The sequence below is a fragment of the Nesoenas mayeri genome (assembly GCF_963082525.1).
Source record: "Nesoenas mayeri genome assembly, chromosome: 4".
Classification (NCBI taxonomy): Eukaryota; Metazoa; Chordata; class Aves; order Columbiformes; family Columbidae; genus Nesoenas; species Nesoenas mayeri.
Genome location: NC_137540.1, coordinates 52,441,705 through 52,458,952, shown reverse-complemented (window position 1 = coordinate 52,458,952; position 17,248 = coordinate 52,441,705). Strand labels below are relative to the sequence as shown.

The window sequence follows — 17,248 nt, the reverse complement described above, 5'->3', positions numbered from 1 at the left end:
ACGGATTAAAAATCTGTCTTTGCTGGAGAGTTAAGTTTTCTGAATAGGGAAGATGATTTATCTATCACTTTTTAAGCATTGGCTTTGGCTTTTCAATTGTTTAAAAAATAAGCTTCTAATAAGTTAATTCTAAATTTCATTTTTTATATAGAAGACAATTCTTTATTCCATCTCTAATTTCCTTCATAAAGTTAAAAATACATTATTGTTTCTACAAATCTGAATATGAATGAATATGCATTTAAAGTACTGTAGTCCAGAAATGGTTAATACGGGTTTTTGAGTTACTGAGAAAAGAATAGACTTTTGTACTACCTGTGTTTAGATGCATATAATTTTATATTAATAAAGGTAAAACTGTACACCGAAACCCAAATAGCTGACAAGAGTATACTCATTTATTAATGCTGCTGGAGACAGGAGTGGCTGAGGGAGAGGAGGGGACTTTAGGCTTTATCTTAAGATAATTTGTTTTCTTCCAGCTTCAGCTTATTCCTTAGTATGAAAGAGTTGCCAGTGTATTTAAAACTGAACCACCACCAACTCAAAAACCAAAACCAAACCAAACCCCCAAAGTCCCACCAATAAGCAAAACAAAAAAACCTGCACAAATTATATCCAGTGTGAAATCTGAATTATCTGCTGCGTCATAGAAATGCTCTGTGAAACTAATTTGGCATGTCTTGTTTAGGAAATCCATATTATGACAGCATGGGTTCTCTAGGTGTTGGAACTTTGTTAGGAACTGTGTCAGCATTTCTAATCTACACTAACACTGAAGCCCTGCTGGGACGATCCATTCAGCCTGAACAACTGCAGCGACTCACTGAGTTACTGGAAAGTGATCCTGTAGTAAGGTAAGAATCTTTATAGCTAAGAACAGGAAAAGGCAGGAAAATAACATCTGGAAAAAATAGTTCAAGCACTTTAAATGAGAGCAATCTGGTGAGATTGATTATTTGTAGGGTAGATTCTTCTGTATTGAGATTTTAGGATCTTACTTTTTACTAACATCTATTTCTATGCTAAAAATGGCAATAAGTGAATACTCCTACCTCTCAGACATTCCAAAGCTGAAATAAAATTGCAAATATGTTCTAACAGTTACATAAATTACAGGAGTTGACAATGACTTAACAAGAAAGCCATCACAAACTTAAAACTATTTTCAAATGTGTGGAATGCAAGCACTTAAATGATCTTGTAATGTTGCTTTTATAGTTTATTAGCACTTAAATATTTAAATTCTCTTACTGTTAATATTCGGTGTCTGGAATTCTCTAGCAGTTGGCAGTGAAGTGGTGCAGTAGTGTTACGATGTAATAGATTCTGCATGTTAGATGCTTACAGAATGAACTCAATGCTAGTTTATCTTTTTTCGGAAATCTGCAATTTGCAGTGAAATAAACTTATAGACCATTGTAACTCTGGAATCTTGTTTAAATGGTTTTTAAGGAGCTATTATTTTAACCCTATTAACCTTGATCTAGAAGCAAAACCACTTTTATTTTCTTAATCTTTTATTCAGGAATATATTTTGGTCTAAATCAACTGGTACATTTTAAAGCTTTTTTAATTTGTAGCCATTACTGAACTCTGGAGGGAAAAAAACCAGACCATTAGCTTATTCCATTTATTCTGGTGTTAACTGAGTGCTGGATCATCTCAGTTGCAAGCAACAGGTCTGAACAGCATGCCTTTCATTCCAGAAGCTAAAAAGATTCCCGTTTTGGAATAGAATTGTGTTAGAATTTTCATGTCAGTAACTGAACTCTGCTAAAATATTTGTGGTGACCCTGGATTAGTCTGAGTGTTGGGCATATGTCAACAGTGCTGTGTTAGAGTAAGTGAGTTTATGTGGTTATTTGTACATGACTTCTGTAGTTCTTTTTGCAAAGTGCACAGGTGGCTTTTGCTTGTTCCAGGCTGGATCATAAAATTTTTCCTATCCCAGGCACCATTTTGTAGTATAGTGTTTTCTGTAGATGGCTATAACTTCTCAACAGTGCATAGTTCATCTCCTCTCAATGTAAACAGTTTTTTAAACAAAAAGTAACTTAATTTAAAAAAAAAACAAAAAGCAAAAAAGCAAAGACTTGAGAGAAACACACAGTTTCTTATTAAGGTTAGAAGCTTAAATACCTTTAGGTGCTTCTTGTAACAGTAGCTTCTGTGCGCACTGTCTTGAGTCATCTTCTTAGATCCATTACATGATCTGCTTTGATTTCTTTTAGTGCCAACTTTGTTTTTCACCAAGTTCTTCTTGTAGCAACACTAATATCCTGAGCTTCATTAACTTACATCATCTTATAAGACATTTGGTCTTCATCTCAGAATTTTGATTTTTTTTTTTCCCTCTCCTCTGGGAAAAGCTATTCTAATTCTTTTTTTACTCCAACCTATGGTTAGTTAGGTTTTTTGTTCTGTTTGTTTTCAGCTTTTTTCTGTGAAATGAGGAAGTCTTTTAGCATCAAGTATTTCTTAAAAAGACTAGATGTACATTTTGATCAATGTAGTTTTGGACCTATAAGAATTTCAGCATTTTCTTAAATGTTCAAATTATCGTTTTCTGAAATGCAGTTGTGTAGTATGATGTCCTACTCTTACATTTTTCCATCTAACACTCAATCTAAAAGAAAAACCTCCCGAGTACTGGTGTACTTCTGCAGCTGTGACTAAAATTTGTTCTTTTTATTTCAGCCTTTCAGGGTCTTAATCTATCAGACTGTACCTGAGTTCTCATGCAATCCTTTTTGCAGTTGCTGTATCCCTTAAGTCCTTCCTTGTTCTTTTAGGAAGGATTTGCAGTCTCTGTTTTCAAATGTATTCTGCCAGATATGAGGGGGATGTATTAAGGAATAATTTATTTTTTATCAGAAGCTATTTTAGATCCAAACTGACCAAAGGATCCAGAGGTTCTGATTCCATCACCACCACCACAACTACTTAACTTACTATTTCAGCAGTACATTGCCTGAACATCATGTTCCACTACTAATTATAAAGTATTCACTTTAACAGACAATACTAGCTGCTGTGCTACTAAAATAAATAATGTCTATGATGATTGTTTTTTCAGCTAAATATTGATTTTTTTTATGAGGTTGTTTGACATAGACTTACATTCCCTAAAATCTTAATGACTGGAATTAATGCTTTTAATATATTATTTTTTCCCCCCACCTCTTTCACATTTTTTCCTTGGGTTGTCAGGTGAAGTTAAATTCATTGCCTCGTTTACCCTTCTTAAATTTTGACACACTGTTGTTAATTTTTTTTTTTTTTTTTTAATTATTAATTCTCATCAGTATTGCAGGATGAAAAATTAATTTGCCTTCACAGATTTCTTAGTTCTTTTTACTCTTGAATGCAGGTTACGGACCCTGCTGAATTAGCAGTATTTTTTTTTCCTTTTAAATATCCAGTGTGCTTCTCTTCTACTCATAGAGAAATGCTTTGTTGTACTAATGTGGTGGTGTGCTTTTTTAGATCAAGAGAACAATGCTTATTGCTTGTTTCTGCTTATTCTGTATCATTAGTAACAATTTTACCATTTCCATCTAGTAGCAGTCTTGTTTCCAGGTTACAATTTGTTTCTGCTATGCTTAAAAGATGTTGGTTTGTATCACAGACAATGCCTTTTTATGCTTCTGTCAGTTTTTTGGACTTCATACTTGCTTTTCTTAGGCCTGTGTTTATTTATTTCCCCTTTCTTTCCATTTTGCTTGGTAATTCCTATTTGTAGCCTTTATTTTATTTGATCTGGAATGAGCTTTCGGTCCGAGTTTTTCTCAGCTGTAAAATAATTTTATTTTATTTTTTGCTACAAAAACGTTACATTTTCAACTCTCACACCTTTGGTGCCTAAATCTTTCTTGTGTTCAGTTTAACTGAAGTGTAGGAGATTGAGCTTCCAGAACTGTGAAATAAAATATAGGGTGTGGTACAGACTGTCCTGATTCTGTTCTTATGGAATGAATTAATGGATCCCTAGTCATAAACTATTTTATTCACAGTTTCATCTTTAATTTTTTACTTCATTGTAGCAACTATTGTGTAGCTGTGCTGCTGTTGTGCTGGAAAATCTGTCATTTTTGAGGGGGGGTGGGAAGGGGGCAAGTATGACAACTGATGGCTCAAAACCAGTAACTTGACATCCTCTGACAAATTTTTCTTTAATGGGAAACTTGCTCTTTTCCCCAGTTTGAATTGGTGGTGTCTACTAGTTATCCTGAAGCTTCCATGAGCAAGCTTTGTAACTTAAGTTTTAGCATGCACATTTGTATTTTTGAATTGTTAGTGTTTTTTTTTTTAATTTCTGACTCGCTGCCTTATCTTTCCTGGACAGTTTATAAGCAGTAAGGTAGATTTTTTTTTTTTCCCCTTCACATTTACAGAATATGCATCATTCCGCTGAATTTTATCAGGTTACTGCTTAATGAGAATCTCAAATGTCTCTTGTTATCTTCTTGCTTAGCTCTGATAGACACTTGATGTATCTTCAAGATTTTGAATCTCATGGTTTCAAAATCTTTTTGAGAACAGTCATTGAACCACATCCATTATCTTAAATATCCTCTTGTGTGAGGAGGTTGTTTGATGCCAGTTAGGTTACTCCAGTTAATACTGTTTTGTAGCTTCCCACAGAATAGCTGTGTAAATGGGATTTGAGCTAGAAATTCTCAATTGCTACCAATAAGCTGATAGTTCTTCTAATCTGCTTGAATGTTTGCTAAGACATATTTTTTTGTGTCTCTATATTTAGTTCATGTTCTGTTTCTTTTTCCATGTGCTTAATGCTACCCCTCCTCCACCCTGAGCATTACAAGTATTCCATAAACATTTCCTGTGACTGTTACTCTTTAAATTTTTGCCTCCTGTTCTTTGTAGGCAGTTCCCTGTAGAAGGCTGCTTCTTGAATACATGCCTTCCACTTTCTTCTTGCGCCTCCTGTGAAGTCACTTTTCATTTATAAATATTAAGATGAGAAGAAACATTTCTAGTTGGGAAGAGTAAATTTGCTTAAAACAAAGAGCACGCTAATTTACAAGAAGCTGGGAAATTGCACAACTTAGTAAAATGAACAGGAAAAATGTTTAGTACTTTCCATCAAGTGAGCTTTCTTGCCAAATCTAAATTTTGTGTTAGAATTTTAAAAATTGTCAAGATTATATTTTTCTGTTAATACAACTGAAGTCTTTGCAATATTTTATAGTTGACCTCAGATACTTCTTTTTCTGTTTTGCTTTGGAAATGAATAAATAAAGAATTTTAAAAATTTGAAACTTCTTTGAGATTTATATCCCATATTTTAGTCTTTTTTTTCTGGCCTGACTTTGCTACATATATTTTAGTCCTTGAAAAAGAGGACTTTTTGTTTATTACCTGTATTCATGTCACGGAATTTGTCTAACAAACTGGAGCAAAACTGTGCTATAGAACAAACAGAAGTCTTCAAATGTCCAAAGTAAATGTATTGGAACATTTGTGTTCTATCATCTATTAGAAAACTTCAAATAAATACACAAGTGCAGCATTTACAAACAGCTGTATTGTGATTAGTCATGATCAATAGTTCAGTATTATCAAAAATAAATTCCAAACACAATATCCATAACCTTTTCTTCCATCAGTTGTAATTTTGAATAGAAGTGACAAAATGACAAAATGAGGAAATGTTTGTCAAAGGCAATGGCTTTTTAAAATTACACGATCATTTTACTGTGTTGATATTGTTAACATCAGAAGTCAAACTAGCTAGTTGTTTGTTTTATGTTGTTCTACATTTTCTTCAAAAATTATGTGTTTCAGAGCAATTCATGATGTTAAAGCTACAGACATGGGAATGAGCAAAGTGAGATTCAAGGCAGAAGTAGACTTTGATGGACGGGTTGTTACTCGTTCTTACCTGGAAAAACAAGACATTGAACAGCTGCTACAAGTATGTTTTTAAAAAATGATTTTGTAACTTTTAGCATTTGATTTTTACTTTCCAATTTCAAGTATGTCTGAAAACAAGATTTTCAAGTGGTGAGATACGTTCCACGTCTTCATTTTGAAGAATTGTGGATTTTTTTTTACTTTGTGTGAATGTGTTAAATATCAATACACAGAATAATATTATGTGTTACTGAAATGGAGCCACTTCTGGGTTAAGCACGACTTGGGTAGTGTTTTTAATTAAATTTTTTGTTAGAAAATGCAGATTTGTCCAAAAAAAATTTTGATGAGAATGTAATTTTTCTCATATTTTTTTTTTAATTGAATTAACAAGGCCTGTAGTTAAAACTGGAAGCCTGTTACCTGACAATAAGCATCTGTTTTGGTAGAGCCATCCACCTTGGGTGCTGAAGATGCACTGCTAGGGTTTACAGATCCTGCCATTCAGGCTGGGCTTGAATGTGGATTGTGTGCATCGCATGAGTGAGCATTTTGACAGCATTCAGCAATTAAACAACCTTAGATCAGTGTCTGTCTCTGATTTTAGTGTAGTTCAGAGTAGCTTTTCTTAATCCCTCTCTTCAAAATAGAAATGCAAAATTGCTTCCAGCTGGATTCCATGTGGCAAAGCTATGAAGTAAATAATAATTTATCTAAATTACAAAGAGTTTTAAGTGGGCAAAATGTTTTGGTTGCTTACCCGTTTTTACCAGTCATATGCTTATACACGTTTGCTTGTCTACCTACGAGATTTCTGTCTTTGCTACCCTTTCAAAATGAAAAGTAGGTATCAGATGTGTCTGCATTCTATGTCTGTTTGTTAAACACAACTTGGAAGCTGAGTTTACATTTAAATTACTGCAGTTTTTAAAACCAGTAGTTATTGTCCCAGATTTTAAAAAGTACTGCCCTTTAATGTCAAAATAAGAATGTATGTATATTATAGATACATAGTGCACTAAGTGACCTGTTAATGTATTGGATTTCAATCTAATACATTTTTGAGAGGAAGAATACTGTCAGCTTTTTACAACTGAGGCACTGCAGCTTTGTTTGCTTTTATATTGCCAGGTCTCAGTTGCTTTGCTATTACAGCTGTTCAGTGCGTGACTTTTCCTTTCAAAGGCTTTGATGGCTTCTGATCCTTACCCACTATTTCCTTTGGCCATTGCATGCGGTCTTCACTGGTTCTTCCAGCTGGCATTGTTGGGAAAGTTCTTCGTGATTGTTTCTAGGTTGGCAACTGTTGCTCGTACAGGTTGTGGTAGTTTCATGTAGTAAGCTGGTGTCAGCTGTGAAGCTGTTATTGCAGGATATCTGCTTTCAGGGAGACTCAGCTACCCTAAGTAAAGGGCAAATTTAGCGTTTGCCTTTTTCAAAAAACTAGCTCGTAAAATTAGCATTGATAGCAACATTTTGCTTTTTCTAAAGTTGTGAAATATTTGTTGAATTGCTGTCATTCAGATTAATCTTGTTTCTTTTTCTTTTTAGTCTTGCCATGATCCTAGCTTATTGTGCTTGTGATATCTTTTGAGCTCGTTCAATTATGTTATTCCTCTTCAGTTTTAGAGTAATGGGGGGAAATACTGAATTGCTTTTGTGTTCTAACTGTATATACAAGAATTAGCTATTTAATAATTACTGTGTCTGTTGGCAGTAACCTATTTGTCATAAACATACTGCAGCTGTATCACCTAAAATACGGTGAGATACTACAGGGCAAATGGCTGGTGGCTGACTTGGTTCTTGGTGTATGGTCTCTAAGGAAGGCTCGTGATGATGCGGTAATACCTGCTTTGGTGCTTCTGATGTCTATGGCTTTTTGGAGGGAGGAGCATAGAGTCCCGTCCTCCTTAACCTTGTTTCTTCAATTTTGTAAGCTGTGGGTCTCCAGTCTGAGTTCTTACCAACTGCCTTTGAGTTTTTTGATATTAAGGAGGAGCTGTATTTACAGCAGCAGCATTCGTAGTAATCCTTATGGGTTTTCAGATGACTTGGTAATGCGATGCCCAGAGTAAGCAGTGGAACGGAACAGTGAGAATGTATGAAAATGAGGAAAGAATACATAGGGGTACCCTGCTCTGCCTTGCTGTGAGCAGGGGGTATCCCAGAAACTTCTAGAAAATGAGTGAAATTCTCTAAACTTACTTGGAAAATAAAGGAGAAAACCCATTAAAGATAGAAGGGTTTATGTCAAGTGCAGATGTAATGGTAAGCCAGCTGTCCTATCCTTTTGTGTCTTTTAGACTAAAGAGTTGAGGCTGCTTTGAAAGGAAATGGCAAAAGCTGAGAAGTGGGTGTTCTGTGGTTTGGTTTTGTTTGGTTGGTGTGTTTTTTGTTGTTGTTTATTGTGTGTTTTTTTTGTTTGTCTTTTTTTTTCCTCCCCTCCTCCCTCTCCTGCTTGAAATATGTCAGGACCCTCTGTAGTGTTATTCCTTTCTTTCACTCACCTCAGTCTCTTAAATTTGACTTCTTCCTAGGAAATTCAACAAGTGAAAACCCTTGAAGAATTAGAAGCCTTCATGCTTAAGCATGGTGAGAATATTATTGACACACTGGGAGCTGAAGTAGACAGACTTGAGAAGGACTTAAAGGTAAAATGTAGCTGCTTATTAGGGAGTACTTATTCTGTGATATAATTTAAACAGTATCACTGTATCTGCTTTTTGGGATCTTGTTTGTAAATATGGGAGGGGGAAGAGGTTGATAATCCTAATGCAAATTTTCTTGCTATAGAATCATTAACAAAGTTCTGACCAGCAGGAAAGCCTTGCTTTGTTGTTGATCTGTTTGTTATGTATTTTGTTCAATTTTATAACACTGTAGAACAATATTTTTGTGAAATGAGACCTAATCGTGTCTTTGTTACTGTATTCTCAAAATATCAGGTTAGTTACAACTTACTGAATTCTATTTTAACTGTAAAGAAGCAAATTTCAATCTTCTATTTTATTTTTTTCTAAATCTGGTACTTAGCATTGTATTAAATATATCAGTGTGCGATGAGGACTTTGCTCTGGTTGAAGCAGTACAGTTTACTTCTGCGATTTAAATATCCTTTGATTGATGCGACACAGGATTGTTTCCATTTTTTATTGTATAACTGTGGCTGTTAATCTTACCTTTTCTGGCATGAATACAGAACTATAAGTGTACTGACTGCCAGACAAATACAGTCCTGTCATGACTGCCTTTCCTATTCATGAGGAGACACTGCTCAAGACCATGTCTGTCCTTTCTTATTATATTTGATAAATATTCTAGTTTTAGTTTCTGTTCCTACAGTGATGCTTTTTAAAAACCAAAATTTATTTTTGAGTTTAATTGTACCAGCAGATCCAGCTCTTTGTGTTTTTTGAGAAGTACAATCATGACTAATTATTTTATAAGCATGAGTACTGGTTTTTGGGATAGGCAGGGATTTCAGTGATTGTGTTGCTGTTGAATATGCTTTACTAAATATGCTAGTCAGATTTACATGCCAGATGACTTTGAAGTCAGTGACTTTCAGTAAACATCTCATGGATTTTACAATCCGTGTAATGACGATAACCTATTTCCTGCAATATCAGAAAATGCAGATTTCTTAATAGAAACAGTATTTTGAATCTTTATAAATAGCTTCAATGGCACAGAAAAAATTATTTCAGCAATCTTATCCGTTATTCGGGAAAATATCTGTTAAACATATATATCTCAGTTTAAGGAAGTTTTATTTAAAGAGTTTTGTATAAAAACTGCTTTTTTAAAATCAAGCGAGCTACTTCATAATTTATAAAGCGTAAGAACTAATTTATCTGTGGCATTGAAAAGTATTTGTCAAACAAAAAGATGACTTAGTCTTCAAAAACTTGCTTATAGTGTGGGCAGTGTTTGTTGAAGCTATTCCTGCTTTTGAAGTAGTCCCTGTGTTAAAATAGTCCCTATCTTACCAGAAAAGGGAATTTGTTATCCAGTTGCCAACATCATACCAAAAATGTTATTTGCATTCATGTACAAAAGTGTTTGAATATTTTAAAAAAAAATGTATTTTTTGTTGAATTTCATTTCAGCAACGAAATCCTGACGTTCGTCATGTGGATTTGGAGATACTATAGACTGGGCAGAAGAAATCTTCAGGTTGCTACTATTTGGGAAAGAAGTCGTGTAAAGGGCTGAAAAGCTTCTGAAATTGCAGCGACCTCAGCACCGTACCTCGCTTACATGTGCTGTGAGCTTCCTGGGCTGTTTGCACTGCTCTGTTTCTGGAAGAGCGCTAGACTCACAGACAAAAATTTCCATGGCAAAATAAGTTTTAAAAAGCTACTTGACTTAAATTCCACAGGAGAGTCTGTCAGAGTATATTTACTGCAATTCAGAACTTGAGGTCTAGTTAGGCAAATATTAGCTGCCTGTGAAAATATACAACACACTTAGTTTTTCCATTTGTGTCCCTATGCAGTGAGTTTGCACTTCTCCAGTTTCTTTCAAGATATCATTAAAGATTCTTGGGAGATATTAAGATTAGCTAGGAAGAGTTTGTTCCAGTGGAACCTGCCAATCTTAAACTAATTGTAAGATTTCAACTGTGTGATTGTTTCACAGTTTTTCTTTTCTATGAGATAAGTTCTTTCAAAGAGGCACTGACCTTCTGTCAAGTACCATGATCTGGAAACCTGCTTTTTGCCACCATTGCAATTACCAGCTGCACTTCAGAAAAATAAGATTTTTCTCCTCAGTGGAGTCACCTGTATGTGGTTAGCCAGAGTACCTTAAGTTACTGTGAAGAAATTACTGTGTAGAGATTTCAGTGAACTTCTTCTGGTTTAAATTTTGTTCTTTATTCTCTACTTTGACACTTGTTCTTTTATTTGTAAATGTCTTCAGATGTAATCTGGGAGATATTTATGGTAGCGCCTATTAAAAGTTACCTGGCACTTTTTGCTTTTTATACTTTTAATAGACTGTCTTGTCAGAAATGGTCTTTGCTAGAAGGTGTAAGAGATGTAGTTGGAAGTTACAATAGCAAAAAATGTATTAGAACTATTTATAATTAAACAAATGAATACATTGTATTTTTAATTTATTTACCTCTAGACATTTTCTGTTATCTGAATTCTAAACCATTTTCTGTTTTTGAAGAATTGACCTTGCTTGTTTGGGAAAGTAAATCTATCAGTGGTCCTCAACAATCCTGAGATAAGTGCTTAGAGTTTATAACTTTGAAATGTGCAATTCTAGCACTGCACACAATCAGCCTCAAGTCTTTCTGCAATAGGCACCCAAGTTGTACCAGATTCTTTGAGACCCAGTCTTTATTAGTAAAGCCAAGGGTACTGGTCATGCAAGTTGAAATGTGAAATCACTGCATATAAATAACTCTGAGGGAAACCTTTTATGCACTTTAACATATTTCAGTAAAATGAGAATTCCTCATGGGTGAGAGGTGGTAGTAAGACCCTCCTAGTCACTCAGTCGCTGAGTAATGACTGACTTGCTTAAGGAAGAAATGTTGATAAGAAACACAAATCTTCAAACATCAATTTAAGATAAAATTATAAACATTGCAGCAAATAGTAATTGTGGAGACCAATATGTCCAGATTTGACTAAAAGCTTTTTAAAATGTTTTGGTTTTTTTTTTTTCATACTAAGTGTCACCAGTGAACTATGAGAATTAAAAATATTAATAGCATGCTTTCTGACAACTGCAAAGCACTTTGCATGCTGGTCACTTTCAGTAGAAAAACATTCCAGGGTTTAGTTACAGATGGGGATTTACATACAGTAGTTGTGGGCAAAGTAGGCTCTTTAGTCCATAATTCCAGTTCATTGGTGCCTTCTTTATAGTGTATTATTATGTCTAATCTGAAAGAAGGCTTTATCTTTTCTCCTATTGTAGAACTAGTTAGCATATTTAAACCCGATGATTCAAAATGCAGTCTAAAGGTAACACTGTATCAAGTAAATAAGGCATATTTTAGCACGTTATAAATCATTTACCTTTCTACTCACTCTTCCATGTAAACTTCATCTCATTTCATTATGCACTCTGCTGATGTTCGTCTCATTCATGAAGAGCACTGGATTCTGATAATGCATAACCTCTTTCCTTCTTCCTAGAATATTTAAATGGATTTTGAATTTGAATAAACATGTTGGTAAACTCATTATTCTAGAAATCTTAAAAACCTGAAGAGAAGTCAAACTGAGAATATGCTCTTACTGGGGAGGTTAGTGAAGCCAGCCAGTATGATCCGAGTGGTTTGTGAGCTAGAATTACTGATGAATGAGTAGTGGTAGTATGCGCTTTTCAGGGCAGGAGTTTCACTGAGAGGTTAGTAAATGTCATCTCAATACTGAGGCGTTCCCAAATCTTGTTTAAGATGGGGCATGAGTTTATATTCTTACAGGGCATCTGCTCCAGGAGCTTATAAAAATGTTTTGTTATTCATCAGAGATGTAATTCCAATGAATTCTAGTCTTAATTTCCTTATCTGAGACAGAAGCATACCCATCCACAGACCTTTTGTTTGTATTCCAAGATAAAATTCAAGTCCTAGTCTCCTGGTTACATTACTGATTATAGCATCACAATATGTTAAATTTAAGAAGCCAGAACTTGAATGTTTTTGGGTACCTAACAGTTGTGTAGTTTGAGGACCCAGTTCCATTTTTGAAAACAACCTGGATGGTGATGTACCACAAGATGGTAGGCACGCTGGTGTTGATGGTACCTTGTGAGTTTTTCTTTTCTGTCTTTATGATCTAAAACTTGAGGTGATGTGGGTCCAAGTACTTAGTTTACTTTTATTTTAGTGGTTTTTGTGGAAAATGTTCAGCTGGTACACTCACGCAATAGCATTCTCAGAATTAAAGAAAACTTGTGTGGAGGAATGTTTTGTTTTTTTTCTCTTTATCACAAATGTAATGTTTCTTTTAGAGTAATTTTAAGGAGGAGTGAGGATTTAGCTAACAATGAAGTTATATTCTAGGATTTTTTTCAATTAAGGTGTGATCTTCTAAAATTTATCTCCGTAGAATGACCTTGCAGGTTCTATTTTTTCAAATGTTGTTCAAAGTACTGGTGTCCTTTGCTTTGTGAAAGATGCTTACGTGTTGTGCAATGTCTCATAATTCTGTAATACCTGCAATGTTTGAAAAAATTGTCTTGGTGTTCCAACATGCCCAATGATCTTAATGCGTTTTAAGTCAAAGTTGTCTGGACATTAGTAATACCTGTTTTCCTGTATAATTTGTTTTTCTAGAAAAGATAAAATTCTGAAGTGATTTTCAGATTTAAATTGTTTCAAATCTAGATTGTCTCCCTAATACACTGCGGAATTCAGTATTTGATGTGGTCACCCTCTACTCCTATGCTTTGTAAAGTGTTCATTAAGCTTGTTGTAGTAATAACTACTTCAGTGGCCTATGGTATTAGCAGAGACTGTTTGCTCTCTGTTCTGGTCTAGGAGTAGCAGAGACTCTGGGAACAGGAGAACATATGTTTTAAGGACAACTTGGATCATTTATCCTCTGTGACTCCATTCAAGCTGAAGGATTTTTAGCCTCTGCTTTTCTCCCTCCTTGAATTCCTGCACAGATTTTATTGTTTTTTTAATAACTTTTAGAAGAGGAAGCCATGAGGAGCCTTTATTTTAATAGCAGGGCTAGATGCTACTCTTGATCTCTGGATTTTGTACTGTACTTCTTGGTCATGGATAGTTGACAATAGCGATTGCTGTTTTGAAAGCTACAAATCATGTTAGCCAGAACTGGATCCAGTTTCTGGATTCTGGCAGATGCAGATTTTTCAGTTATATCTGAAGACTGAGTTTTAACTGAGAGATTTTTACTGGTCTCTCTTTGATAAAGAAGAGTATAGGGAAGAGCTTTACATGTGTTTTGTCTAGGTAATACACTGATTGCAACTCTGTGCTCTCTTTATTTGTTATCATTTTAGCTGACTTATCTTTTTTCCATAACAAAGAAAAAAATCTGCATTGTGGAAGTACCTGAGCTAATGATTGTGTGCATCCAGTGCAGGCTTGCGGCAAAGGGATTTTAGGCTTTTGTGTATTGAAACTGTGGCCATTTTTGAAAATTATCAATTAAATAATCCATTTTCTAAAGTTGATTTATATGTGTTTCTTATGAAAGAATCCACAGAAGCATATTGTTTAAGATTTGAAAGAAGAGTATTTCATTTGATAGTCATATGTTCTGAAGGCATTTTGGCTTGATAGAACGATTGATGAATATTGACTCCTGTACAAAAAGTGAACTTCTGTGCATGCCTAAAGGCCCGCACTGCAGAAGCAAATATATAATAAAAACGTGCTTTTTTTCTTCTAGCTTAAGTAACATGCTGCCTCTATTCTTATTGTTAGCTCTGAGCAGAGAGTAGCACTCATCTCTTTTGCAGTTTACCTGCTTAATATGAATGAGAAGTTGAGGTGTACCAAAAAGATTTTTTTGTGGAGAGGGATTGCGTAGCTTAAGTAATTTTTCCTTTCTTGTTAGTGAGACACAAATGATTAAGATCAAAAGTAGACTATATCTTTATAGAGAAACGGGAAACAGGCTTTAAAGCATAATAGTTAGATTTTTGAAATGGATGTCCTTTGAGGAAAATAAAATGTGCCAGGTTGTATAGACTGTAGTAACTGCAGTCAATCAGGCTTTGCTGAAGCAAAAGAAAAGAAACTATAATGAAGTGTGTGGTAAAAAGAACGGGATACAAGGAAGGGAAAAAAAACTAAGGTGTTGAGCACTGGAGAATAGAAAAATATGAACAATCTAAAAAAATGTGGCCGGAAATAAGAAATGATGACTGGAGAGGAAAAGAACAGTAAGAAATCGTATTTAGTTAGAATGCATAAAACGATGTAGTATGACACGCTCTTTGTAGTATTAAGAAGGTGATTCTTCCATCCCACTCCCAGGAAAAACTCATCTCCTTTTTTCCTTTGATGAAAATCAGTGCCTCTGTTTAACTGTTTCCCTATATGGTCTTCAGCTTTGCAGGTATAAACCTATTTGCCCTCTGAAAACTTAGTCTTATTGCTAAGGGTGATGGTGTAATCTCAGTTTGGAGCTTTGTTGGTGAGGTGTGGAGGGTGATTAATTTTAATTGTGGTAACGGGAGCCAGAGTGAATTAAAGAGAAAATGATTCTTCAGACAGAAAATGATTGAAGCACCATACTGAAGATGTTGTGGGGAGGAAAAAATGGTGCAGTTTTCTAAGGTCTATGGTAATTCTTAAAATAGACTGTGATCATTGGTTAATATGTCAGTCCATATTTTTCAGGTTCCTTAAATGTCTGTGGATAAGCAAGATTTTTAGTTTAACTCCTTTGCAGAATGTGATGATCTAAGAAAACATTCGAAGTGTAATGTGAAAAGGATGTATATTTTTTAAATACCACAGACAATAAAAAATAGCTTATAGTAGATAGGCAGTAAATTGTTCTATATTGCACAATGCTCTTGAGGACAATTCTTTTTCTGTGTAAATCAAACCCACCAATTAAAATAAAAGTTCTAGTTTACTTTCTAGAAGTGTTACTTTAACAGTAAGTGTGATCAAAGTTTTGTGTTGCCAGCATTCCCAGTGCTGTTATGGGGAGAAGGTGTCCATTAAAATAGTGGAATTCAGCTCCACAATCAAGGATATGTTTGATTTTTTGTAACCTAAATTTAGATCATGTTTAAAGCTTTGAGTTTGTGATCAGCCGCTTCAAACCTTGAGACAGAAGAAAAAAAATACGCCATGTTGCAGAAATGATGTAATAAAAAGGATTTTTTGTAAGTTTCTCTTAAAGATGCTGAAGAATTATGTGAGAAGCAGCATTAGGAAAACATTTTGGTTATTGCCAAAATTGTATTAAAGTTGAAAGTCAAGGGTGAGGATTTTCACTGGTGGTAGAACTTTCAAAGGGCAATCTCAAAGTCGAACCATGTTTTTCCATGCAACCTTTTAATCGAATGTATTCTCTTCACCCCATTCGGTGTATTGGCTTTTTCATTCTGTGTCTTGGTTACTTCAGATTAGTATGGGGAAGTCATTTTGATTTGTGAAGTGTAGGCATTTAAATATTTCTCTGCATATGTTCTTTCTTTCGTCCAGCCTGTAAAATGTCTGCAAGTTGTAATTATTCAGTAAAATGTTGCATAGCCAGTAAAGGTTGTGTTCTGTTAATTCAAGTGATTTTATGTATATCATAAAGGTAAGCAATAACAATGGCTTTAGGCAGTTGATGATTTGCTACATTTCTGAATTCAAAATGCATATATCAGTATTTTATAGATGCAAAACAAAGGTTATATCCATCTATTTGTGCTAGTTATTCAATTTGCCTTTGTCGACAGTATACACTGTTAAATAGCGTGCACTCAGTACGTGAGCAACCTGCACAGGAGAGCCGAGCCATATTTATTAATAATCTGAACTTCCCTGGCAACTGTGCCGTTCATCCTGTTCACCCCCCCAGAGCCCCGTTCCTTCCCCAGGACAGAGCGAGCTCTTCCTGCCTCTGTCTGCAGTTGGTTGGCTGTCCTGGGCCAGATCTAAGGATGATGTGAAGAAAGGTAGTAAGAGTAAGAGAGACGGCTTCCTTAGCGGTGTGTAGTCAAGGGTATGGAGAATTTCTTGAGGAGGTTGAGTTTATGTATTAGACTTAGGTAAAAACTGTAACGTGACAATCCCAGCAAAGCCAGGTATTGACTTGAAATTAGTCAGCTTAGGATCTAACATACTGTCTGCTTCGTTAAAGTGCCTTTTTTATCATTAATCCTGATGAAAACTGGTCATCTCCACAGTTATAGAAAGAACTACTTCTGTTTGGGCTGAAAAAGTCTGTATGAGGTTGTAAAGAGGAAACAAAAAAGGAAGAAGCCTGCACGTTAAACTGGAGAAACTGGAAAAACTGGAATTTTTGTCTGTATAGTGTCAGCTATGAGAAATAAGGTGGTCAAGCAATGTACTTCAGGAAAGATGAGAAGGTTGTTGTTCACCTCAGCCTTAACAATCAAGTTCAGGTTGCTAGAAGACTCAAATTCATCAGCACATGCAGGTAATGCTTCAGGTACCAGTTTTCTGCATTCAAAAATAAACTGGGTTATCCTGTGACTTGAAGATGAACCTGTCAATAACCAGATTTTTGTCTGAATTGATGAAGATGTTTCATTTCATTGGAATTTCTCTCCTAAAAGAAACTCCCTTTTTCAAGGTATTTTCTTTCAGGAACACACTGGATATTAATGTGTGGTGCTGGGATTGTTGAAGACTGCGTGTCACAAGCTCATGTTGAGCAGCATTATTTTGGGT

General features: G+C 35.0%; 1 protein-coding gene across 2 annotated transcripts in view; it reads left to right on the top strand.

Moving 5' to 3' along the window:
* The window catches only part of SLC30A9 (solute carrier family 30 member 9), a 43,862-nt gene extending 27,758 nt beyond the window's left edge, over positions 1-16,104 (top strand). Inside the window, exons 15-18 of one of the 2 annotated variants that reach the window (XM_080344526.1) lie at positions 692-857; positions 5,812-5,941; positions 8,421-8,534; positions 9,993-16,104. In XM_080344526.1, the coding sequence (XP_080200652.1) occupies positions 692-857; positions 5,812-5,941; positions 8,421-8,534; positions 9,993-10,037 (455 nt within the window). In that variant the 3' untranslated portion in view covers positions 10,038-16,104. The remainder of the gene's footprint in view (positions 1-691; positions 858-5,811; positions 5,942-8,420; positions 8,535-9,992) is intronic. The other variant, XR_013922131.1, reaches the window with a different exon arrangement.
* The last annotated feature ends 1,144 nt before the right edge of the window (positions 16,105-17,248 follow it).